At 39.0% G+C, this 26,731-nt stretch overlaps 1 protein-coding gene and 1 long non-coding RNA gene across 4 annotated transcripts; both read left to right on the top strand.

Moving 5' to 3' along the window:
- The first annotated feature begins 234 nt into the window (after nucleotides 1–234).
- On the top strand, nucleotides 235–25,712 carry LOC127953302 (KN motif and ankyrin repeat domain-containing protein 2). Of its 3 annotated transcripts, none has more exons than XM_052552433.1 (13): nucleotides 235–311; nucleotides 7,041–7,126; nucleotides 11,674–11,736; nucleotides 11,947–13,323; nucleotides 13,890–14,102; nucleotides 14,207–14,312; nucleotides 14,589–15,302; nucleotides 15,387–15,474; nucleotides 16,055–16,274; nucleotides 22,248–22,390; nucleotides 22,476–22,676; nucleotides 23,788–23,886; nucleotides 24,000–25,712. In XM_052552433.1, the coding sequence occupies exons 3-13, from the start codon at nucleotides 11,691–11,693 to the stop codon at nucleotides 24,054–24,056; spliced, it is 3,264 nt and encodes a 1,087-aa protein (XP_052408393.1). In that variant the 5' UTR covers nucleotides 235–311; nucleotides 7,041–7,126; nucleotides 11,674–11,690; the 3' UTR covers nucleotides 24,057–25,712. The 3 variants fall into 3 exon arrangements, with proteins under 3 accessions (XP_052408393.1, XP_052408394.1, XP_052408392.1); XM_052552434.1 differs by lacking the exon at nucleotides 235–311 and adding an exon at nucleotides 5,904–6,946; XM_052552432.1 differs by lacking the exons at nucleotides 235–311; nucleotides 7,041–7,126 and adding an exon at nucleotides 7,762–7,955.
- Nucleotides 18,996–21,336, top strand: LOC127953333 (uncharacterized). Its single transcript, XR_008153136.1, has 4 exons — nucleotides 18,996–19,039; nucleotides 19,200–19,277; nucleotides 20,807–20,858; nucleotides 20,938–21,336. It is a non-coding gene; the product is annotated as an uncharacterized LOC127953333 (long non-coding RNA).
- Nucleotides 25,713–26,731: the final 1,019 nt, after the last annotated feature.

The raw sequence follows: 26,731 nt of genomic DNA, 5'->3' as shown, positions 1-26,731 counted from the left end.
GCCATTATGACGTCATGTCCATAGTATACCACTAAAGCTATCAAATTGCAATACAGCGATTCAGTGTTTAAATAATTATTTAATACTAATGAATGATTACCGATATGTTTCCCGAGTGAGTATTAAGTAGGCTAATTATGAGCACGCGTGTTGTTTCTCTTGTGAAAATAAGAAGAACCTCTATTTGAGGAGGTTTGTGGGATTAAAGGAGGAGTGTCTCTTTAAGAGCGCAGGGAGGGCTTCGCTTCACGCCTCGGTTGCGGTGTTTTTGTCTCTGCTGGCCTTATACTGACTGAGGGCACTGGAAGCGGGTAGGTGACACACGCATGCTTTCTGCTTAACCTTATGATTTTATTTTTATGGGACTAAAACATACAGTTATAATGTACACGTGTGCACTGTCGTTTTTCCACTTGCTCTCGTGGTTGTGATGCTTAAAGTCTTTGTGCTGCTCATTTTTACAAGGCTACGAGTTTAAAAGTAACGGTACTACGATGGGATTCACCATTTAAAACTGATTTATTGCTACTATATGACTTATTTCTAGAGTCAGTGTTGCATTTATTTGAAAAACAATCCTCTCTTTTTTTCTTTTGGTTGATAATGTATATTATTATTATAGGAATATGGAAATAAAAAGCATCTATAATGGGAAGCGCGCACAATGCCTTTAACAGAGTTCAGAGACACGCGTGTGTAAATATATTTAATTCATAAGCAATATAATCATGTTGTTGTTGAAAACCTTTTAAGTGTTAAAAATAATAATAAATAAAAACATTTTAATTTGCGGGCGCGTGCATTTTTGTTATAGTCAAATCAGGTCATAAAACAGCTCGTATGTGTTTTATCTGAATATTGCTGTAGTCGTATATTTAAACAGGCTCGGTGGGTAAATGAGTGCTGATGGCGGTCTGGGGGTAAATTCTTGATGAAATGAAAGCCCCGTGACTGCTGTGACTCTGGGGAGAGGGTGGGACTCCTGGAGTTCTTCACGACTTCCAGATGTTCATCATCTGCTGCGGTGCTTTTTAATTCAGCTGGCCTTGATTGGGTTGGTTGGGTTTAACGCGCGCGCTGATTCAAAGGAGCATGTTACTGATTGTGAAACACCTCTTGAACGTGTGAACGAGCGAATCAGCTCAGTGAGCTTGCAAAAACTTGTGTTTTAGTCATTTCTTTTGTGCATCAGTGACATTTGAAGCTTTTACTGTATTGTTTTAGTCACGCCACGCGACTTCTTGTTTTTGTTTCGGGGTTAATGTCATTCTGTCTCGCCCGTCGTGTGTTTAACTAACAGCTATGAGGGCTGTAAAGTAATCACAGCAGTCGCGTCGTGTCGCGCAGGGCAGGAATGCGCGTCGTTTGGCGCACGAGCTGAAGTCGCAGGAATGCGCGTTATTAAAACCCCCTTTGTACGGTGGACCACACGCTGGGCGTCTAATGTTGCTTGCAATGAAATGAAGCCACATCATTACTGGATTCTGTCCCGAGCGCTTTTAATTTCTTTTAATTGTCGGTGTTTCTCAGCGTGTCTCTTATGATTGACGTCCTCTCAAGACCTCGCCCCCACAGGCAAGATCTCAGTCGTTTCTCTTTGATGGGATTGACACTTTTCAGATTTATTTCCTGATGTAAATACTCCAGTCTCTCACACATAGCCTGTCTGCTCTAGAGTATTTTAAGTGATCTCAACTGTGCATTAGACACCAGTGCTTCCTCTCCAAATTAATTTTCTCATGTGTGACTTTTTGTAGTCTTACTGAGCTTTTTTCAGAAAAATCTTCTTCTGAGCAGGATGGACCTGTGTGACGGTAGGCAGCTGTGGTCTGATTCTCAATAATTTTATGGCTTGTCATGTTTGCTTTAACTTGCCCCCAGCAGACATTATTCTGCTTGATAGGTGTGTAAATCTGTCTGTCACTTTAAATGTGATGTTCAGTTCATCTTAGACAATGTCAACAATCATCAAGCATGCAAACAATCACCATCATTCTGTGCACTGGCAATAATTTTTGTAACTTTTTTTGGTTCAATAGCCTGCTAGTTCCCATTGAAACATCACATCGAGTATAACATCAGTGAAGTCTCATTGCTGTTGAAAAGTATGAGGGCTTGCCATTACCGCATCGCTTGCTTGTCTGCTGTATGTTCATTTATTTATTTGACAGTGACAGCAGCACTGTAAATGAACCAGATTTAACCCTGCTAGGTTTCATGTATTGTTTGTGGCCAGTTCCTAAAAAGTTCCTTAAATAATTTATCACAAATATTGCATATAAAATAATGCATTCAAACTAATACCCAAACCAATACGATGCACACCCACCAAACAAACAATGCAGCACAAACAAATTTTATTAGCACACTCCAAAAAAAATTGTTTGCAAAAATGTCATTAGGCAGCTAATATTCTAGTGTTCAGATATTTGATTAACAAGGCACATCTTCAGTTAAATAGTAAGGGTAAGTAGCTACTGATTCCTCTAATGCTGTTACAGCACATGCAGACTGCCTAGATTAGCATATTCAAATGACATTTTACCAACTCAGAAGTCTACATTTATTTAAGATTTGCCCGCTATGAAAGCTGTTAAGTTTCTGATCTAAAAGTAGGAGGTTTGTTTATACAAAATATTCAAAAGTGACATCACTGTTTATGTTAGCCTGTGTCATCTTATCAAACAATATGTGAAATGTGTAATGGTCATCAAAGCAGTGTCGGGGCTCAACACATTTTTAATAAAGATTAAATTATTTAAATTACACGTACCTGTTGACATTCTTTACATGTTTTCTTAAAGAAAGATGTATCATGTATATTTAATTTTTATAACTCATTTTGCCCTTATAAACCCTGTCCCTTTTTTAACACTTGACCTTAAGCTCGCATTCAGGTCTGCCTCCAACTAATCAACAACCGATAGGTAGAACGTCCCTGCTCTTCATTTTTTAATGTCTGTTTTACTCTGTATGTCTTACTCAGCGTCACAACATGGAAGAAAAGATCTGTCTCTACTTCAATCACATCATGACTTTGAGCTCATTTTGCAGCTTTAGCCCAGATACCATAATGTCAGGTTGTGACTTAATACATGGCACCTGTTTCAGTTACATTTAGTTGAAGGCATAATTGATTTAGTCATCTTTTATTATAGCTCATTACACAAGTCATTTTGGAAGCTTTACGCTACGTATGTGCCTTCCAACAGAACTGCTCTAATCCGGAGAAGACATTAATCTGAAGGGGAGAATAGAAATTTTAGAACAGACTGGAGTCCCCAGAGTGAATGTGTGGGTCAGTTTGTCTGCTGAATGCGTGGGACATGTGTTCTGGGGTGTGTTCTTGGCCTCGTCTATCCCAGAAATGCTCCGTGAAGTCTCTCGCAAAGGTTCTGCGCAAACTTCTATGCAAAGCCCTTCTTTATTGTAACTCTATATTCATTCAGCTCTGTCAGGATGTATGAGAGTTAACCTCTGAAAGAGTTTTCGCTTCCACACGAGAGGTCTGGAACCTGGAAATGGCCGAGACTGTGAACGTTCCCCGTGAAATCTGCTTCCCTTCCTCTTTGTTTACATTAGCGAGCAGAGTCTGACTAACCCCTAAAGTCTCCCCGCAACAGCTGCCCCGACCGCAGTGATGAATCGACACCCCTTACGCACTCGTGACCTTATCGCTGCTGCATGACACGACACTTACAACATGTCTCTTTTGTTTGTCTCTTTCTACTTCTAAGCATTTATATTCCCTCCCAGTTTGTCTGTGACATTCATCACCCTTAATCCCGGTTCTCCCAGGAATTTGCCGTTAGTTCTATTTTGGAGGGGTAAATTTGGATGTCTGTGGCGGTTCCTGTTGCCCGGCTCCGCCCCGCGGGTCGTTTCCTGTTGGAGGTCAGCACAATGACCAATGGTGACGCGGCGTGTGTATGTTCTGCTCCTGCTCCGGTCGTAACGTGAGCAGAGAGAGGCCCCTCCCTGGGTCTTGAGCTTTGGCTTCAGGCCGTGGGGTTTCTCTGGATGCCGTCGTTTTCTCCGTATACCACTCCCTAATGTATAAAACAGCTCTGTATGTGCAGGGCATGCAGACAATTTCCAGCATCGGTCATAATTCTCTGTAAGGTCCTGGCTGGAACTTCGCAACAGCCTATATTTACAATACTAGCAGGTTTGTTAAGTAACCCCTATCCCAGCGGAAATTTCCCCAGATGGTCCACAAATTGAGAAGAATTGAGCGGCGAGTCATCCATGTTATTCTTCCATGAATGGATATCAACAAGATCTGGTTGCATGGACCACCAGTGGAGGAGTATTCCTCCAACAACAGCTTCGCCTTACTCAGGGTCAGAAATTAATGGGGGCTTAGGGCAGAAATACCACAAAAATGCCTCCCACATTCAAGATAAGGGCCACTTTTCCATTAAGAGGCAATATTTTGCCCCTGGAATTGACTAATAGGGGCGTTTTTATAATTACCTTTTCAAATGTATGAATCTGTGTTGTCTTTTTCTTTACGATTCCTTTCAGCCAATTGCGTAATTGGAATCACTTTCAGAAATTTTTTTTTCCAGCTGATGAATGATACAAATTTTCATGCAATCAGCCAATCAGAGTTAAGAGGGTTTAAATTGACAGCCAATAAATCTCCAGCATGTGTGGTTAATGAACAGGATGTTATCGTCCATTGGTGTGGATGCTAATAAAGTTATCTTTATAGTTAACATTTTTGGGGCCTAAAGCCCAAAGCATACTTCACTTTTTACACTTGTGTATGTGTACAAAAATGAAGTGTACTTGGGGCTTTAAGAGTTGACAAACGCAGTTCAAAGACACGGCACAGTTCCAGCTTTGTCTTGTGTTTTTTCTTGAGTGGTTAGAGGAATGCAAACACGATCACAGTCGGGACGGACGAGGCCTTTTAAACTGTGCTGAGTTTTCCTTAAATTTAATCTAGTCCTGCTGTGCTTTTTTACAGAATATGGTCAGCAAAGATCACAAAACGTAAAGCCAATGGCATTTGAAATGACTCACGCTGGGTTTCTTAGTCTGAAAGCAACCGAAAGTATTTTTGCTGTAGACGTTTCCATTTAAATATCACCCTTTGCTTATTTAGCCTCTCCCGGTGTCCATCCTGCACCTACACCCTTTGTCTTTCTGCTCTCCTTCCTGCCGAATTTACTGCATTTTTTGTCAGCTCTGTTACCGTTTCTGTCTTTACTGTTTTTCTCTTCCTCCCTGATTTTGAAGTCTCCCTTTTGCCTTGACTGGGAGGAAGTGACCAACTACTTTCTGGGTCTTTGGGGAACTCTAGCTCCCTTTCCTGTAACTCCTTCTGAACCTAAACTCTCCGTACATATGTGCACACTTGTTTTCAATGGACCATAGCCCTCATGTAGTTTAGAGGAACACACAGTATCATCCTCATCTATCTAAAGGTCATGAACTTTTGTTGAGTACGTGCTTGACACTGTGGCTTCATGTGTGGTTGGAAGGAGACATTTATGTTGTTAAGTGTAGACAAGTGTGGTGTCAATCTTTCAAGCTATTTTTTGTGTGCATGAGTTGGCCTTCTCTAAATTGATCACCATCCACATAGTCATTATGGTAAAAATCAATTTAATAGTATACTATGTGACACAGTGCATGATAAACAGTGGGGTGTACTGTATATACAGTCAGAGACCCCTTTATTTAGCATTTTTATCATTTATTTATTTGCCAATTATAGTAACATATATATATATATATATATATATATATATATATATATATATATATATATATATATATATACGACTTAATCTTAATCTTAGCTTAATCTTAACTTAATCTTTTTTTTTCAGAAAGTATGCATTAAAAGTGACTTTTTTATATCAGTGTTTCTTGATTTATTTTTTTAATTTTAAATCATTGTTTATTTGCAAATTTAAACTTGATTTTGAATCTTAAATGTTTTAACTCCACTGTATCTTTGTTACATCATTTTATGTCATCCAAACAAATGCAAATGTCCATAATCTCACAACAATTTCTCTCAGAAACCACTAGCGAATAGCCTACATCCAGAAAAAGAAACTGCGCATTGGAAAGAGTTTATGGTTACGGTAAGATACTCTTTTTGTTTTCCAGAAAGAATAGGACTTTCTCAGCAGTGGGCAAATGTGAAGCATTACGTGTGTTTTAAAGGCAGTCTCTCTCTCTCTCTCTCTCTCTCTCTCTCTCTCTCTCTCTTCGCAGTGCTCCTCCCAGCTCTATATTAGAACCAGCTGTGGAGTTTGAGGCTGAATGAATGGCTCTTTGTGATTTGGCTGTCACTTCTGTATAAGGCTCTGTTTCTTTCTCCTTCCAGAAACTGGCATGACAAAAGTGTTGGAACAATGTAACCTAAAGTTCCTACTTTGACATTGTTACGTCATAAAATCATATCAATTCACCACTAAGACCGCAGAAATGCACGTATGAGATGTTGAGCTTTAGAAGAACGTGCCCTTGATTCTTCAAGCGTAAGATTAGATGACCAGAAAAGAAATGTCTGCATGAGATTAAGAGGATCATTTTCCAGTCCTGCAGATCAGCGCTCGAACCCTGCTCTTGAGGAAATCTTTGAGGTGTAGGAGTGTTTGTGGAGGTCCACGATGTTCTGGAATGTTTCTGGATGTCCGTCAGGGGTGTGTCCGTCTCTTTGGGTTTAGGCGGGTGACTTAGTAGAACTCCGGAGCAAAAGGAAAACACGGCTCACAGTGCAGAGCTTTCCCAGGCTCGGGACAATTTGCCAAGTAACATGTTGTTGTGGTTGAGGGAGATGAGGGGTGTGTTGTGGTGGTAAGCAATGATGATAGAGAGCCCAGATGAATTAGTCTCTCACAGAAGAGGCTTTTTTGGATCAACAGTCGTGAGGAGTGGCTTTTCTAGTGCTCAAGATGACTGCAAAAGTCTGAAATGAAGGGTGTGCCCGACATCCTATAAAAAAAAGAGTCTGCCAATGTTAGGCGTCGTTTAACCCGTTCTGTAAATAATAAATCTTTTTCCCCCTCCTTTAGGATTTTGGTGGCATCCATAAGGGAGTCGAAGGAATCGAAAGAGGAGAGCGAGGAGGTCGGGGAAGAGAGACCATCATTGCAGCACAGTGAGTTATTTAACTCTGACTGCTATCTTTAGACAAGATACAAATTACTCAAGCAGTTCCCTTGAGTTTAAGGAGTCAGTTTTTTCCTAGTTTGTAGATAAGCATCCCGAATTCCACATTATAGCCAAGAAAAATGAAGCAGCTTGTTGCAAACGGAGCTTGAGTTTCACACAGTGATAAAGAGACCTTTGAACATCATCAAAACTAAGCACCCCTCAACGTTTATCTGTTGCTCAGAAAGCTCGCTTGAGTGAAACTAATGACCAGGCCTTTTTCTTGACGCGTTTTCATAATATGAAACAAGCTTTGAGGAATTCAGCTTTCCTGACTCCACAAGCATGGCGAAATCACTCCTACTGGCCGCCGAATGTAGACCGATGTAAGACATCCCTTGAGATTGCTAATCTTAATAATGTGGCGGTGGGTGTGGGACACCCTGGAGGCAGGAGATGTCAACTTCCGCTGCTCTGGAATGTAAAGCGAGGGAAGTTGGGAGAGTGGTACGGAGAGAGGGGCATGGGTTTAGGGCAAAGCATTCCTTCCGGAGAAGGGTAGCGACTGGCTGTGCTGGTGAAAGGTCTGCTGCATGCCACTGAGAAGTGGCAGGGTGCTGCAGGGGAGGGGGGCACACTGTGCTCTGTTCAGTGTCATCTCAATGGGACACTGTTTATGAGCAGACAAAGAGCAAGGAAGGTCACCGCCACACATGCACGCATAGTGCCTGATGAAGCCCTGTTCTTCAGCAGGAGAGGGTGGACGTGGTGGGCTGGAGAAGGGGATTGTTCCAGAGCATACGGGCATAACACCGGAATGACTGTCAAGAAACTAGGTTTGAATATTTACTGTAATGTGAATGGCACTGGGGTACTTCCAGGGTATTGCTATGTGATTGCTAAAAATGTCGCTTTGTAGGATTTTGGATTTTGGCTGCTATTTTGAGTAATTTTAGCATGTTGCTGAACAATAACTCGAAACAGAGCATCTATCTACACTAAGTGCAAATAGTCAGCCTTTTTGGCAGAGGCTATGTGCACTAACTCCGCCCACCAATGTGTGTTTAGGACAGAAGATGTTATGGCAAATGGTAAAGCGTGTAACGCATTCATTTTGAGGTGATCGACCTCAACCCCTCAGTTGAATCCACCTTTTGCCAAACTAATTCTTCTCACTTTTTACATCTTATATCACATTGGAAAGGTATTTATTGTCAATACAAATAAAGGAAATGATCAAAAAGTTGAAAACAAAGTATAAGGTAGGGTTAGGAAAGGGGAAGGCTTTATGAATTCATCTTTATTTTTATTGTATGCACCCAGTGGTACAGAACAAGAAAACCGTGTTAGCAGCTCTTTAAGCACAATAAGGCAGTATCCATTTAATGAATTTACACTCAATATGTAATTATTCCATACTGTTTAATAATGTACTACAACATTAAGGTGCAGATAGTTGCCATTATTTGCAGTATGTAGTATAAATAGCAGAAAACAGGTCCGCTGCTATTTTTGCTTAGTGTAAATATAATCCATTGCTATTTACAATTAGAACAAAAATTATGATATGGCTTAGTGTGATCATCAAATTGCAATTTAATTAAATATATTTACAGCTCATTTCAGAGCTAAATTGACACTTGAGCACTTCTTTTTTTAATTTACAGTGAACGTATTATTATTACAATTGTAATTTTTCTTTAGTATTTTTTAGTATTTAATTTAATAATATTATTAATCATTATAAAAATAGCAATTCATAATCATTTTTATTAGAATGATGTACAATCGCAAAATTCAGCCAAATGGTGATTACATTTTCTCCCCAAATCATGCAGCCCTAATGCTTAGCCAGTGTGAATGTTTGCTATGCAGTCGAGGAGTGGGTTTTAACATGTTTCTATGTTACTAGGGTTTTCTCAATGGTTGCTAGGTGTTGCTTAGTGGATGAAAGTCAAAAGAGCCCAACCCTTTTGGTCTCTATGAAATTTTAGTCTTTAGATATGAGTAGATATGGCTGTTTTTTTGGCCGTTTTATCAGTTGATGGGAAAGTCATAAGTAGGTTATGGCCGAAGGGGAAAAATCAGTAAGCTGACGATTTGAATTAGTGCTAACAGTGCAGTATGATACAGAATGAGTTGCGCATTAAAGTTTAAGAATTTGTTCAAATCTTAACCCTAAATATGAACAATAATAACAGAGATGTCAGAATAATAGAGCAGAGAAATAAAAGTGAGAGACAAAGAGAGGTTTGTTTGTGATAGTGTGAGAGACAGGGCAGTTATTGCTGAAGGCTGGATGTTTGTCATGCTGTGAGCCTTTGCTGGAGTCTCTAATTATGGCACATCAACCGTCCCCCCGTCAACACTCTTCACAGCACTCACGCTCAAATATTCACACACACACACACACACACACACACAAAAGTTTGTGTGTTAGCGCTCACAGTAACATTTCTCAAGCTTACTCAACATTCAGCATGGCATCATTATTATATTTCTACATTGTGATATTTTAATGGGCACAGTCAGAAAAAAAATATATATATATATTTTGAGTGTTTTTTCTAGTATTAATGGTAGAATTGCCATTTTTATTCTTTTTTTTTTTTTTAATGTTTAAATGTACTAGTTTTTCTCTGTTGTTTCTGTTTAAAAAAATTGAAATTCCTAATGAAAGTAGGTGATGTAGAAACATGGGTAATCTTTGTGACAAAAAAAATGACTTGCTTACCAAAAAAAACAAAACAAATACAACTGGATGTCAAAGTGGGCACTGTGACACAGCTGAAGGGATTCCTGTTAAATGATAGAAATGTCAAGTGTAAGGAAGTGAGCAAAAGCACACAGGATGGGTAGTGGGCAAAAGAGCTCATTTTGTCAGCTTAAGATCTACAAAATCAAATCAGTTCAGTCAGTGTTTCCGTATGCCCTAGTTTCTCCTCAAAGAGGCAAGAACATAAACAGACTGAGAGGGTCATGAGATTAGACAGAGGGGAAAAGTTTTGTGTGAGGCAGCAAAGGAGAAGCAATTTGCCATTATGAACCGAAATGACTGGAGCAGTCAGCAGTTCTCTTCGAGATGTCTGTGAAGTTCGAGCCCAACTCTGTGGTCTAATATCCTGTTAATGTTAGGAACAGAGATAGCTCGTGGACATTGCACCCCCCTTCCCACTGACTAATGACCTAGAAAGTTAATCTTTGGCAAAAAGGCACATTAGCTGGGAAAGATGCAATGCTGAGGGGAAAAAGAGAGCAGTCTTAAAGCAAAAGAGCCAGATGAAAAAATAGGGAAAAACTGTTATAGTAAGGCCTATGCATGTACAGCTTCTGTTTCATTTTACCTAATTGATTTAAAGCTTGGACGCATTGCTTCAGTCGAAATGGGCAACTGAGAGAGCAGATGAAGGAAGAGTGGACAGAGGTCAGCTGCTACAGTATCTCCTGACCATCAGCTGACAGAGAGAGGAAAAATAAGGGAGGAAAAAGGACATAAAAAGCATGGAAAAAGTGTGGGAGAGAAAGTCCAAGCGATAGTGCCCGTGTATGTGTTTTTTTTTTTTACAGTACCTCGATTCTGAGAACCACAGAGTGCGTATTCAGATGATTCCTAATAAGGCTGTAACTAGACGCTCCTAAAGTGTTCTCCTGTTGTTGCCTGCCAGAGAACTTTCCCCTTTTCCCCCTCTCCTCCAAACAAGAGAACTAGTAACAAACAGAAACTGAACAGCCTGACTTTGTAGGGGATAAAGAAGGGGACGAATTACAAGGAGATCCTAATTAAGAGTTGAAACCAACACAAAAGATTTGTGTATGATATTAAAGGTACTGACATTCAAGTCAGTGTGAGTTAATTCTACATATTTCATAAGTAAAAATGTTACAACCTTAACAAACATCAAAAGTTAGCTTACTAGTTAAATGCTCAACAGTTTTATGTTAGGATCTATAATTATTTATAGGTGTATCCCACTACTTTTTTCATTACTTACGTAACTGTGCCAGGGTGCTCAAAGACCCCCCCCCCCCCCCCCCCAGAGGGGCACTGTATAGTTTGTTGGACTTCAAGGAATAGTCCATCCAAAATTTACTCGCCTTCATGCCTGACTTTCTTCTATGGAGCACAAAAGGAGATATTTTAAGAATTTGAGATTGAATTTAAGACGTCATCAGAGTAAATCTTAGTCAGAAATGGGAACTGAGAAGATTTTAACAGCTATGATTCATATTCATCTTAACCTTTCTGCTTTCATAACGATTCCATTAATAATCCTTTATGTACTTAATTTGGAAGAAGAAAACATGGTTCTCAGTTGCAAACCTAAAATATCTTAGATAACTTGAAAGTACCATTATCCTCCTGTGAATCCAGTGCTAATTTGGATTTTGAGCCTTCCCCTGCTGGTCTGAGGAGCATATTTGTATGCTGCTGCTTAATTTCTGATTTAAAGGTTTTGAATGAGAGCTGCCTATTAGGTTTGGTAGCTGGTTGTAGATCTCATAGGTTCAGTAGGAAAATTGGTATTGCTTACATACAGTATCTTTCTTATCCAGGAGATATTGGCTGGTGAATGACAATCATGGCTCAGGTGCTTCATATGGACTCTAGTTTTCCAGGTAAGGTCCCACTTTGATTTTAGATACTACACATACTCTAATGTTTATATATTGTGATTCTGTTGACTTTCTCCAGCTCGTCCATTCTTAAGAGGCTAACTAGTAAAGTGAAGCCCTGATTCAATCATAATCGTATTATTTTCCCTGTTGTCTGATTCCAAGATTAGACCGAGATTTCCTGCAGTTTATAGTTGTTTCCTCTATGCTTAGGGAAGATTAACTCCCCGGAGCCCCCCTCCTTGCATGGAAAGGACTCAGAGGCTCCATACTCAGTAGAGACCCCCTATGGCTACCGTCTGGACCTGGACTTCCTCAAGTATGTCAATGACATTGAAAAGGGCAACACTATTAAGAAAGTTCCAGTGCAGCGGCGGCCACGTTATGGCTCGCTTCCACGTGGCTGTGGATACACGGGCTCCTGGTGGACCTCCACTGAGTCGCTCTGCTCCAACGCCAGCATGGACAGCCGCCACTCGTCGTACTCCTACTGTGCACCGGGATTTCATAGCTCACAGCGACCCAACTTCAGTACGGCACGTGTGGAGAAGACCTTGCTGGACGCTCGCCGCAAGCTGGAGGAGGAGAAGGATGGCCGTCGTTTCTCGAACCTGGGCAGCATGCACAACAGCATGGCCGGCTCCAACACCTCAATATCCAGTGCCCACAGCTTCAATCGTGCACAGGGAGGTGGCTCCTATACGCCAATGAGCTCCGGCTTGTCCACACCCGTCTCACCGACGCCCGCCCATCTGCAGCACGTACGGGAGCAGATGGCTGTCGCCCTGCGGAAGATCCGGGAACTGGAAGAGCAGGTGAAGACCATCCCGGTGCTGCAAGTAAAGATCTCCGTACTTCAGGAGGAGAAGAGGCAGCTCAGCGTACAACTCAAGAGCCAGAAGTTCTTGGGCCACACACTGGGGTTTAGTCGGAGCCGTCCACGAGGAGAGCTCTACATCGACATCCCCGAAGAGGAGACGGGAAACGGGACAGGAGCCACGAACAGAGCCGCAGGAAGTCTATCACCTACCACTCCAGGTTCCCTTCAGGACTCAGGATGTGAAATCGAGGAGACTGTAATTGTCGGTGGAGCTCGTCCAGGTGCAAAGCGGGAGGTGCGAACTGTCAGTGTGGGACCTGAAGTTGTTTACCGTCAAGTGGGAGTTGGGGTGCGAGAAGAAGATTTGGGGCTGCTGCCTGAAGCCGAAGCCCTCAAGACTAAGTTGGGGCTTTTAGAAGCTCAGTTGAGGAAAATGACGCAGGAGCTACAGAGTGCTCAGCAGCAAGTGGAAGCGGCTCAGAGAGAGAGGCGAGCTCTTTCTGCTCAGGTGGGACATGCGGTGAGAGCCACCAGTATCGGCTGGCAGGAGCAGCAAGGTGAGGCCAGTGCGGGCCTGCACACAGTTATCAGTTTTACTCAGCAGCCTCGTCAGCAGAGAACCGTGGGAATCCAAGTGTACACGCTGGAGCAGCCAACAGTGTTGGGAGTAGGGACTCTGCTAAGAGCCCAGGGTTGCACTTCTCCTGCTCAGCCTGGGTCTGTACTGGAAGGAGCCCACAGAAGACATGCAGAGTCCCCAGCAGCAGAGGGTGTGTATATCTGTCGCTATTTACTCACCTTCATGAATTACATTTCATGGAACATGAAAGTAAGCAGAATATCTGTGATGCATTTTTCTAAAAAATAACAGAAAAAGGGTAAAGATAATGTTCACTTGGTAAATTACAAAGATGAACCATAAAAGTGCTCCATTCCCCATATTAGTATTCTGACACCAAATTTTAGCTTTGTATGAGCAACAGAGTGAAATTTAAGTCATTATTCACGCAGATCTCCTAATTCTCCTTATCCTAACCCAACTGAATATACACATGTTGAGTGAAGACACAATGTGCCAAGCTTGAAGGCACTGGAGCCGTTGCCCATTTGAATATTCAAAATAATCTTGTCTGTTCCTTACTTAAAGTTGTTGTATGGATTTATAACTTTTTGGAATATAGTGCATAAGAGGTCATTACACTTTTTGTTCCATTGACTTCGATTTTTGTGAAAATTGCAGCATGCATAGTCTCCATTTCTCCAAGGGCAAAAAAGTTTAACCAACGTTTTTGGATGAACTATCCCATTAAACCACCCCTTTGTTTTTTGCCCTCAGAATCACCACGTGAATTCCCCATTGCAATAAGCTCTAAGCAGGTGCGGGAGGTCTTGAGAAGTGAAGTGTCCAAATCAGTGCCAGTGACCAACCAGGCAACTGCTATGGAGACAAAACGCAGCCAAGTGTCAGCCGTCTGCCATCGGCTAAAAGAGGGCGAGATTATCCAGCAACCAGCAGAAGAAGCCATTCAAATCGATCCAGCAAAACCAGGTTTGCTTTGTAGTTTTTAGTAACTGCTAAAAAACATATCATCTATTGATATCTATAAGATAACTAATGGTTTTTACACTGTCCATGTGTGTGTGTTTTTCCAGCCTCCCCTCAGTCCAACCTGAGGTCAATCATGAAGCGAAAGGCAGATGGGGAACCTGGTTCTCCATACACCAAAAAGAACCTGCAGTTCATAGGAGTCAATGGAGGGTAAATAAAGAATTATGCAAATTAAATATGTTGTAGATATTTGTGTCAACAAAGTTATCATTGAACTACTTTGTTTTTTTTTTATGTTTCTTTTAGCACAACATATATGTTGCTCAAACTATTTGGTTAAGGGTGACTTTTTGGTTTTTGGAAACTTTTTGGAAATTTTGTCTCCTTCAGGATCTACACATCTTGTTTAGATGATCAATTTGGAATACATTTCATTAGATCAGAGGGGTTTTATGAGGTAAATAACAGAGCTAATGTGCCCTGCAGGTACGAGTCGACATCCTCTGACGACAGCAGCTCGGAAAGTTCAGAAGATGAAAGCGATGCAAGCGAATACCACGAGGCTACAGAGAAACTACCGGAATCTGTGGCGCAGCAGTCTCCAGTGACCTCCTGCAGCCTGCAGCCCATCTGTGAGACAACAGCTGCTCAAACACCTCAGCACAACACTGCCCAGCCACCAGCCAATCACACTGCAGCATTGCAGAGCACCAGCCAATCGCAAGCCACGGATGCAGCTACCCAGCAACAGGTCACCCAATCACCAGCAGCAGAGGCAGGCATACAGCACTCTGTAAACCAATCATCAGTGACCACCACGGCTCATCCGGAGGACATCGTTCAATCAGCAGATGTTTTCCAAGGGCGTTCCTCTCAAAGCACAGCCGCTTCTCTTGAACAAGACTCTGTCCAGTCATCATCCACCAGCACTACTGAGCAGCAATCCCTAGCCACCGAGTCAAACGTCCAGCCAGATGTGTCGGGCCTTGCTGCTCAGCAGACAGTCACTCAATCACAATCCAGCAGTGCCAAGCCTCAGCAAGATGTTAGCCAATCAAAAACCACTGACCTCACCATCCAACAAGTAGCAAAACAGTCACAATCTACTGATGCGTCAGCAAAACAGGACATAGCCATATCCTCCACCACTGATCCAGCTGCAAATACAAGCACCACCTCTACTAACAAACAAACATGCAGGTAGGGAGGCTCAAATCAGATCACTTTTGATTATGTAGTTGGCTGTAAATGCTGATTTACAAAAATGTCCCTTTTCTTTTCCAGTCTGGAATTAAGTGGCAGTCTCGTGGCGGCCCTCCAAACCTTACAGAAGGCACTCAGTGAACCAAATGCATTCAGCCATCAAAATGCAGTATGTTCACCAGTTGTGTTCTCATGCTTAGAAGTGATAGATAACATAGTTCATCACTTAAAAGTGAATTATGTAATTATTTTACCCATATAAATTGGGTATTTGCAAAGGGTCCTGTGAATATTTTTGACCACATTTTTCTATTGTTCCATTGATGCATTTTAAATATTAAAATAGAAAAATTATAATCACTATTGTCATTGCTTATTTTACTAAATTTCCCATTCAAAACTTTGCCATATAACTAGTCCAGTACTTTTAGTGCCTCAACCATGAATAATACCTCAAATTATTGTTTCTAATCAGAATTACAAGTTTCATACTGAAAACTTCATTAGACTTTAATTGAAAATGTGTAAACAATATACTTGACCAGACTTGAGGTTGGACAAAAGTTATTTGAGCTCCAACACTGTGGTGGCAAGTTGTGCATGGAAAAGCACCACTCATATTTTATTTCATGACCCTTCTTTAAAACAGCTATTCGTTCATATTGAGGATCTACTAGTAAATTAGCATGATGTATTTTTTGTAATAGACTGTAGTAAAAGCCTGTTTCTGTCTCCTCTTGTGTTGCCAGAGGACAGCCTACACCACGGTGCTGCAGGAGTGGCTCAGAGTGTCCTGTCATAAAGCTGCTGACACTGCAGTCGTCAAAGCATACATGGACACCTTTGCCTCCATTTCTCCTCAGCTACTGCAGTTTGTCATCAACATGGCTGACGGCAATGGAAACACAGCTCTGCACTACACTGTCTCTCACTCCAACTTCCCTGTAGTCAAACTACTGCTGGATACTGGTGAGCCACGCTCTTCACATATGAGCAGTGCTGCCTGCTGACACACTGTCTTCGCATTATATCATATCTCTCCACTCTCCACTCTCTGGTTTCTATTGTTACAATTGTAAAAAGGTAATTCAGTGGAGAAAGGGAAATCAGTAGAGTTCAGTACTTAAAGAATGTCAATCATTTTTGACCCTGGACAACAAAACCAGTCATAAGTGTCCATTTTTTTAAAATTAAGATTTATACATAATCTGAAAGCTGAATAAATAAGTTATGGTAGGACAATATTTGTCCGAGATACAACTATCTGAAAATCAGGAATCTATAGGTGTCAAAAAAAATCTAAATATTGAGAAAATCGCCAAAACCAGTTGTTCAAATAAAGGCCTTAACAATGCATATTACTAATCAAAAATTCAGTTTTATTATATTTAAAGTAAGAAATTTACAAAATATCTTCATGGAATATGATCTTTACTTAATGTCCTTATGATTTTGGCATAAAAGAAAAATCAATAATTTTGACCCATGCATCTGTGCTATTTATGACTGCTTTTGTGCCCCAGGGTCACATATTTTATTAATTATATTTTTTACATTAAATGTTTAAGGCTGTTTAGTGTTTGAGGCTAGTCAGATTTTTTTTACTAAGACTGCAGTCTCCTATATGATTAAAAAGTACACTAATGTTGTAAAATAGTATTACAATTTAAAACAACTGTTTCTATTTAAATATTTTTTGAAATGTAATTTATTCCTGTGATGCAAAGCTATATTTTCAGCATCATTACTCCAGACACATGATTCTTCAGAAATCATTCGAATATTTGCTGATTTGCTGCTCCAGAAACATTGATTATTTTTTATAAATGTTGAAAACAGCTGTGCTACACTCAAAAAAATGGTTTTCCGGCACTGTTCGTTTTACACATATATGTTTTGTTAAAACAACACAAATATATTTAGTTTTCCGACAAAACACAATTGTATTGTGTTTAATCAACTTAAAATGTTTAATTTTAAATTTTACTTAATTATCAATCGTTAAAGTAACGTAAAGGGTTTAATTTCGTGATTCAAAAAAAACCGGAAGTGACGATTTCCAACGCATTTGATGACGGTGTGGAGGGGAGCAAGAGGTATCAGTCAGGTAAGAAAATCTAAAGTTTTTATTGTGTTAAGTCAAAGTCTTTAATTTCTCTTAGAGTTTCTGTTTTGAGGTGCTTTTGTTTTGCAGTCTAGTATTGTGTAATCGGTTTATTGCACCGTTAATAGATGATTTTGAAGCGTTGGGAGATGTGAAAGCGCACGACTCTCTGTAATGTATTTACTTTAGTATATATATATATACACTAGGGCTGAAACAATTACTCGACATTATCGACAACGTCGACGATAAAAATAAAATTTTCAGCAAATGTTTTTGAGTAACGTTAGTGGTTTGATCTCGTATCTGCCTGATTTGAAAGCCTGCATTAATGCAGTTTGACCAGTGTGTCGCTGTAGCGCAAGATTGTAATACACTCTCCTGATTCAATTAAAAAGAAGAAGATAGCACTTCAGTTTGAGGCAAACCGACCCGATCCGAACCTTGGATGAATATGTAAATATATACTGCACGCCTTCCTCTCAATAACTGCATAAACACAACAAAAAACTGACCGCGATGTAAAAGCAGCTCTTAAGAACACAGAGATATGGATGTTTGCACGAACTCTGAGGTTCTCCAGGCACTCCAGTAAAGAAAAGTCCAGTCACGTTTATTTATATAACAGTCCTTTATGCAATCGATAGCTTTTCAATATTAAACATGAAAATACAGAGTAAGTGTCGCTAGAATTATAACTTGATTTCCTTTTATAAAGCAGCTCTCCGGTATGGAGCTAGCTAATAATAAAATCATTTTATAAGTGGGGGAAATATTTCATTAAAGTCTTAGTTCTGCGCTAGATCAAACCAAACTGTTTTGATTATCATAACCCAATAAGGTATTTTAAGAGAGATTGTATTTATTAATAAAATGTTTATCCAAAAATAAAACGTCCTATCACTTACCTTTACTTTATATTATACATATGGCTTATAAATAAGAGATGTTAAGAGACAGAATGATTTGTCATTCAGCTACTTCCTCATATAACTAATCAAATGGCGAATAGGAGTTTCTCTCTTATCTCATTTTGTGTGCCAAATATATTTGTATAAATTAATTGTATTAGTAATACATAATGACTTTAAAAAGTGGAAGTAATTACCTTTATTTGTTATAATATGTATATTTTAACTAATTTAAAAAGATAAATAATCAATAAATGTCCAACCATGAGATGTTGACCGAGTTTTGAGAGCCCTGGCTCAGCACAGTGGAAGTATTTGAAGCTTTGTTTATGAACATGGCGGTGTGGTCAAACAATGACTTTAAACCGGACACTACTCTGAGCTGTTCACATTATACATATGCTCCAGATATGTAATCAGGTCCTCCTTTAGGAATGGTAAACATGACACTATTCATCACTCACACAAATAAATCACTTAATATTTTGATCATTGAATTGGTTTTTGCTGTTCAATTTTTTTTTTTTTTTTTTGTAACACATTGCACTTCATGTGTACAGGTTTGTGCAGAATTTGAGACATCCAGAATTACCATAGGCCCATTAGAATCAACAATCTTTGCCAAACTTGATTCGGACTGCAAAATTTACGAAGATGTTTTTATACTGAAGAAGAGACCTTGGACAAATACTGAAACCCTCTTGGTGCCCACTACACAGGTAAGAACAACTGCACTCAACACAACCTTGTATTAAAACATTATTCTCTCACTGGCCACTGGAAATTGACAAAAAAAGACAGATAAGATAAGGTTTATTAATACAATAAATACAAAATATGTGGTATATCTATAAACTGATAGATTTATTTTGATGCAAGGCAGGGGTGTCCAGACCTGCTCTAGGAAAGCCAGTGTTCTGTGGGGTTCAGCTCTAACACACCTGCCTGGAACTTCAGGTAAGACTTTTTTGTTTTAAAATTCCCAAGAACCTTGATTAGCTGGTTCAGGTGTGTTTAAATGGCTAGATCACCCAAAAATAAACATGTCATTATTCACCCTCATGTCGTTTCAAACCCATAAGACCATCATTCATCTTCAGAGCACAAATTATGATATTTTTTAAGGATGCCCCGATCATGATTTTTCATGGCCGATACCGATTTCTTTTACAAGCAAACTGGACGATTTTTTTTTTTTATCTTTAAGCAACAAACAAGAAGGAAGGACAGTCCACAGTCTACAGTCCAAAATTGAGGGAAAGCTCAATAAAGCCCCTTTCACACTGCGATTCCGGCAAATACAGATCCCGTAACGACACGTGACATCAGGGCGTGACGTGTAATGTACGAGTCGAAAACATTAGGCATGTAATACTTTCACTGAATCTGGCGAACGATCTCGGTGTCACCGTGGAAAGTGAGGAACTAACTGATCTCTGCTTCATACAGTTTGCACTTTTTTTTTTTTCAGTGAACGTTGATCTTCCTTCAAAACAGCCAGTAAAAGAGTCACACGATAATGTCATCACTACGACACGGCATTAGATCTGGCTTTTGTTCACACAGCGCTTGTCCCGGGATTGAACCCAGCAATGTTACTACGTCCCCGACCCGAGTTCAATGCTGGAATCAATCCCGGGATGTGTTTGCTTTCACACAGAAGTAATGTAGTCGGAGCACGCGGGCGCACTTCCGGAAAAATCGGCTGAAAAAAATTCCAAAGACCGGCCGATTACCAATTGCGTATTTAAAGCAAAAACAGTCTGGTTTCCAATTTATGGCCGGTCAATTGGTGCATCCCTAATATTTTTATGAAAATGCGAGAGATTTCTGAACCTCCATAAAGGCTGCAATGCAACTGAAATGTTCCCAGAGTCATAGTAAGGACATCAGTAAAACAGTCCATGTGGCATCAATGCTTCAACCACACTTTTACAAAGGTACAAGAATACATTTTGTGCAAAGAAAACAAAAATAGCGACTTTAATCAACAATTCTTCTCCAAATCACATATTCTGCCATTATGGACAGTAACAAGAGGCATGAACATTGCTTTCCTCTGCGTGTAATCAAGGCTCAGTGCAGGCGTGTTGTAGGTCAGCAGCACCATGTGCATGAATTATTTACGTGCTGTTGATAATGGTGGAAGATGCGATTTGGAGAAGAATTGTTGAATAAAGTCGCTGTTTTAATTTTGTTTGCACAAAAAAGTATTTTTGTTTACTTTGTAAAATTATGGTTGAACCACTGGTGTCACATGGACTGTTTTACTGATGTCCTTACTATGTTTCTGGGTCTGGGAACATTCCAGTTCTGTTGTTAACCATACAGGGTCCAGATGTGTAACATTTTCCACTGTAATGTTTGTTAGAATCCCATCTTGACTGCTTGCCTGGATTTCCCATAAGAAGATGAATGACTGACTTTTTTTCATGTAATTTTAGAAAAAAAAAACAAAGGCTAAATTTTGTTGTTTTCATCTTCAGACTAATGAAATTGAAGTATCCAAATGAAGACCCTAGCAGTATGGAGTATATGGTGAGTTCAAGGTTAATAAATTATTTGTTAAAGTTAATACACAATAATTTGAGTTCTCCATGCTTTTAAATACTTCTAGGATACAGACGTTGCCAGCAGTCAGGAGGTGATCCAGAAGACTCATGGGAATCTATTTGAAGCTGCATCATTGAAGACAGTCCAGCAGAAGTTGGAGTTTTAAAGGATAAAGTTCTTCAGGACCTATAGCAGTTTACAGTCTGTAAAACCATGTTACTGGGACTGATTTATGGACTGAACTTGAGCAACCCTCCTGAACTCAGGTACACATTTGGAATACTGAAGAAGTTATTTCTGGAGCCACTTCCTGTTCCTGGAATAAGGTTTGATTGGTTGCCCATGAATGCCAATTAGAATTGTATTTGCTATTTTGTGTAATTTTGTAATGTGGTTTAAACTGTATTTTACTGTGTGTAATTATTTATTGCTTGTTTAACAAATACACTTTGATCATTTGTGACATCTTGTCTTTTGTCTCATTACAAGACAAAACATACAAAAAATGCTTTGTTGAAGGGAGTAACTTCAAAAAGAAAATATTGTGTTAAAGTAACTAGAACTAATTGTGTGGAACCACTGTCCATAATTGAAATGAGTAATTTGAAACAAACCTCCTTATGTTGATAGAGTGAAACAAATTTGGCTAGATTGTAATAAACCAAAACATGTTGAGTTAACTTAACCAGTTTAAGTTGAAGCAAAGTCAATAAATTGAGTTGGTTGAACATTACTATTTCACATAGATTCTACCTCATTCAGTTGTGTTGTCACAACACAAGGAGTTTGCATAGATTCAAAAAATTCCATTAATGTTATCAAAACACAATTTGGTTGTGTGGAACCACTGTCCATAATTGACTTAAGTAAGTTTAAAGAGTCATTTTTTTGAGTGTACTTCATGTTTTTGTGGAAACCATTATATATTTTTTTAGGCTTCTGTGATAATTATGAAGTTCAAAAGAACAACATTTATTTGAAATTGAATCTTCTGTAACTTTATAAATGTGTTTACGGTCTTTTTTTTTTTTTTTTTAATGCATCTTTTTTTAAGCTTTTTTTAACCTTTTTTTTTTTGTATCTTAGGTCAAACATAAAGTAACAATAACGTAAATATAGTAATACAGTATGCTATAAATAATAGATATACAAATTTCCACACAAAAAAAATGCAACCATACATTAATTCAGATGAAAAAAAAAACAGATAATCATAGTTATACAATCAAATATCAATTTAATGCATCTTTTAAAGTGTTCTCTCCATTAAAAACAGCAATGTATTTGTGGCCGAAAATATGTCAGTACTTTTTATTTAGCATGTGACAGAGCTATATTTGTAGCTCTTATTTATCAGCTGTCCTGGCTTCGTAGGTCTCTGTAATGCTGACAAGCAGAACAAGGCTGGTTACACAGCTATCATGCTGACAGCTCTGGCTGCCTTCAACTCCGACAGTGACCTTCAAACCGTCCTACAGCTGCTCCGCACCGGAGACGTCAACGCCAAAGCCAGCCAGGTGCGCCCCCTTCCGGTCCCTCGGTGTACTTCAGTGTGTCTCAGTCACTGTATTGTACTGATGCGTGTGTGTGTGTGTGTTGTAGGCAGGGCAGACGGCGCTGATGCTGGCGGTCAGTCATGGCAGAGGGGACATGGTGAGAGCTCTGCTGTCCTGTGGGGCTCAGGTGAACCTGCGGGATGATGACGGCTCCACAGCGCTCATGTGTGCCTGTGAACACGGACACGTGGACATTGTGCGGCAGCTGCTGTCTGTGCCGGGCTGTGACGCCACGCTCACTGATAATGTGATTATCTCTCTCTTTATCAAGCGTGATTCCACCTTCATCTGTTAAATTCTGTCTATCTTCTTTATCGCTTCTCATTGTCAGTTTTTGCCAGTTTTGCATCGAAAGGGGATTGGTCAGCCAAAAATTTTCCTCTGTGTCCTTCCAAACCTGTATGCATTTTTTGGTAACACTTTATTTTAAGGTGTCCGTGTTACTCATGTTACATGTACTTTCTATAATAATAATAATAAATGATGCACAATTACATGCAAGTAACCCTAAGCCAAACCCTAACCATATAGTAAGAACATGTGTTTAATTAATATTACTCCGTTCTTAAATGTATATATTAAAAAAAAAGTGTAAATGTAAAATAAAGTGTAAGCCATTTTCCTTCTTCTGTGGGTCAGATATTCTGAAGAATGTTAGTTGCTAAACACTTTTGGGTCCCATTGAAAAATTGAAAAATACTGTAGAAGTCAACGGGGAAAAAAATAGTTCTTCAGTTCTTCAAAATGCCTTCTTCTGGCTGCACAGAAAAAGAAAGTCATACATGTTTGGAATGACTAGAGGGTGAGAAAATGATAACAGAAATTTCAGTTTTGAGTGAACTATAACTTTAAGTGTGGTATGCTGTCAAGCATAATTATTAAAAAAATAACTTTGCTTAATATTTGCTTTGGTAAAATATGATAAGTGCAATGTGGAAATAAATAAGTGCAATAAATAAATATACACTATTTTTAGAATAGTCGGTCAAAGTCAACATTTTTATAAAGTATCATTTTAAATTTGATTGATTAGATTTATTTTTTGTTTATGGTGATAAGGTGTATAATGGTTATAAAAGGTCACATGTACAAAAACCTTTAAAAAAGTGAATCATATTCCTGAATATATAATAATGTATATATATTATATCAACTGTATTAAAGTTAGTATTAAAGGTTTTAAAACTAAAAGGTTGCATGTACAGATGAATCATTTGTGATTTAGTTTTACACTAGATTCTTCAAATTCTTTTCAATTTTCTTTGTTGTGGAGACTCGTATTTGCCATAAACCCTTACGTTTAGCTATTATGAAATAGTTTATACTGGTTTGTGATATCTTCTGTTTCTGTTTTACAGGATGGCAGCACAGCTCTCTCCATCGCACTGGAGGCCAGTCAGAATGACATTGCCGTGCTTCTGTATGCGCACCTCAATTTCGCGAAGCCGCCTTCCCCCGTGAGTGTGCTCACTCTGTTCTCACTTAATAAATAACCAAAGATAACAAATGTCACAATAACCGCTATCACATCCAGTTTTCTGCTCGTCAACCAAGCTTCTCCTTTCCACAGGTGTCACCAAAGTCTCCGATTCTGGGATCTTCTCCTCCCTCCTCTGAACTGAAGTGACTGGATGTCATGAATCTGATTTAAACCCCTTTCCAGCAAGCGATTCTTGTTCTTTCCACTGTGTGTGTGTGAGGTTTTGTGTGTTGGTGTACATGTGTACAGTACAGTGTATCCACAATTTAGCATGTACAACTTTTAGAGATATAAGAATTGTGCACTCTTAAAAGAATTAGCACTTGACACCATTGGTCCTTACATCGTGTTTTCTGTTAGCGTTTTTCATACTAGTGAAGAATAAAGGGGTGCGATTCAGATTAAGAAGAACAACCAGCGTGTAACAGCAATATCATTCATTTAGCGGTCCACTTGTTAAACAAGTGTTACCTTAAACAGTCAACTTATCCAAGTGTGTTTACTTTTAACAATCCAGCAATATTTTGCCTTTTAAGTCATCCAGATATAGTCATACAGCAAACTGATTACATTTATAAGAGCATTGTGTAAACAACTAAAAAACATGCCTTTTTAATCAAGTGTCCTTTCACGGTTTTCACTCTTCTAACAAGAAAAACACATTCTGAGTTTCCACACCAGCTGTTTTCAGTACGTTTGATAAGACTATATTTGATTATACAGTGCAGCTGTCTAACTTTACAACGGGAAACATAGTGGTCCTGTTACATCTCCTAGAGATTTGTAATGCCGTCTTTTACAGGTAATACACTTATGATGATATTTTAGCATTTTTACTGAATTAATTCACGTTGTGAGACATCATCCTGCTTAAGATAGTGTTTGTATCCAATTTGTGGGCTTGTGTAAATCACCTACAGGTTCTCTTTATCCTTATAGACAGCATTGCTGCCAGATTTGTTCACAGCCGGTGCAGTATTATGGTCTCTTGTTCTCTGTTTACTCTGATTTGTGGAGGACTGCATGGTTTTGTTATTTTCTTTGTTATTTGCATTGAAGGTTTATTGAACAAGGGCTCTCCAAAGATATTATAAATGAGCATAAAACAAGTTTTCCAGAGCTAATACACCATTTTTTTAAAATCTTGTATATTGACATGTAATCATACACAGCCAGTGAAGGAAATATGAAGGTACGCAAGTTTCTTGTTGGATGAGACCAGATGTTGTCTAGGGCATCGGGTTTAAGTGATACACACACACGTTGGTTCTGGCATGTGTTCGCAGAGCAGCAGCTGATTTTGTTTCTTTTTGCTCAGTCGCTGGTGGTTTTCGGGTCCAGAATGGGCGGTTTAAGGCTCTGTATTGTCTATGATGAATGTAAAATGTTTTCCAAAATGAAAATAATATATTTCATCTCCAAAGTTTTAGTGCAGAGACTATAGAATTTTTTTTCTTTGCTTATTTCGACCACACAAGATGTTGGATTTTTTCATTTTAAATGGAAAAGCTTTGTTTAATTGGAAAGATAGATTGAAGTTTTTGGTTTACCCACTTTATACACACACTTTCTTATAACTAGTTTAGTACCTAATTAGTTTTTATACTCTTTTGTATTTGTTTTATTTAACACTCTTTGAATATCTTTACATTTGTTACATCTGCTCACAGCTTTGTATATCTTTTGGCACATTTTCCGACCATGAACCTTTATGTGAAATGCTCACATTTAAATGTGTGTCTGTTTGTTTGTTTGTTTGTTTCCCTTGTTTTGGTGGGGGGGAATAAATTTAGACAGAAGGAAGTGGCGTGGAGTGTTTATTGGATGTGCACGCATTATTGACCTACAGGAAAATGCAGCCATAAAAAAAAAGAAAAGAAAAAAACGTTTCCGATGTTCATATTTTCTTTGTTTGTACGACAGAGGGCGCAATTATACAACGATGAAGAAACCGGCTCGCTGTCCATCAGTATAGATGTGCACAGACATGCATACTTTAACATTTTCTTTATCTGTGTATAAAAACATAAGGTTGATTTATTGCAACTAACACCTTTTATTAACATGGTAGCTGTTTTCTGGCACCTGAGCATTTACGTTCAATATAGTTTGAGTAACCTTTTTTTTTTACAGAATAGAACCTCTTTATCAAATAATAACAATAAAACTTTAAATCATAATAGGTTTTAGGTGGTTGTTGGAGTCTACGGGGTTTTATTTATTAAAATATTTGTAGTAAAGAGCAGCTTTTTTTGCTGTCAGAATTCTATATATGTTTTTAAAAATCTTTAAGAATCATGCTGGTTATTACACTAAATGTTTACCTTACGAAAGAAAGAAAGAAAAAAAGAAAGAAAGAAAGCATCTCACAAGAAAACAGCAAATGACAGCTGCAAGTGTTTTTTCCCACTGTCCAATGAAAAATCTATAAAAAATGCTTTGCAAAAATGTGAAACCTGCACATAATGGACCATACTATTAAACCAGATGATAACATGACCAACAATCCTTAGTGTGAGCAAGCAAAAATATATTTATTTATTTATTTTTGAAATACAAGTAGACTATAAGTGCATAATGACAGCTAAATTAGCCTAAATATACTCTCTCACACACACACACATATATATTGACTGTAATGTAGGCCAACATATTTTGCAAGTGATCCTATGGCGAAGTACCGTTGTTATCCCTGTTTGTTTGTTTATCGATGTAATGCCATTTGCATGCCTTCAGCACAAGCCCCTGAGAAACATCTTGCATTCTCAGAAGCACATTTTCAGCATGCTTCAGCAGAAAGCCGAAAGATTTCTATCCCGGAG

Source organism: Carassius gibelio, chromosome B3, assembly GCF_023724105.1.
Source record: "Carassius gibelio isolate Cgi1373 ecotype wild population from Czech Republic chromosome B3, carGib1.2-hapl.c, whole genome shotgun sequence".
NCBI lineage: Eukaryota > Metazoa > Chordata > Actinopteri > Cypriniformes > Cyprinidae > Carassius > Carassius gibelio.
The sequence above is the reverse complement of the archived record's forward strand: the minus strand, read 5'-3'. Positions and strand labels throughout refer to the sequence as shown.

Excerpts from the sequence above, each read along its gene's own strand:
- LOC127953302 (XM_052552433.1), top strand. The coding sequence starts at position 11,691 with ATGACAATCATGGCTCAGGTGCTTCATATGGACTCTAGTTTTCCAG. Across the intron at positions 14,103-14,206 it reads AATCGATCCAGCAAAACCAG|CCTCCCCTCAGTCCAACCTG; the intron begins GTTTGCTTTGTA and ends GTGTTTTTCCAG. Across the intron at positions 23,887-23,999 it reads TCGCGAAGCCGCCTTCCCCC|GTGTCACCAAAGTCTCCGAT; the intron begins GTGAGTGTGCTC and ends TCCTTTCCACAG.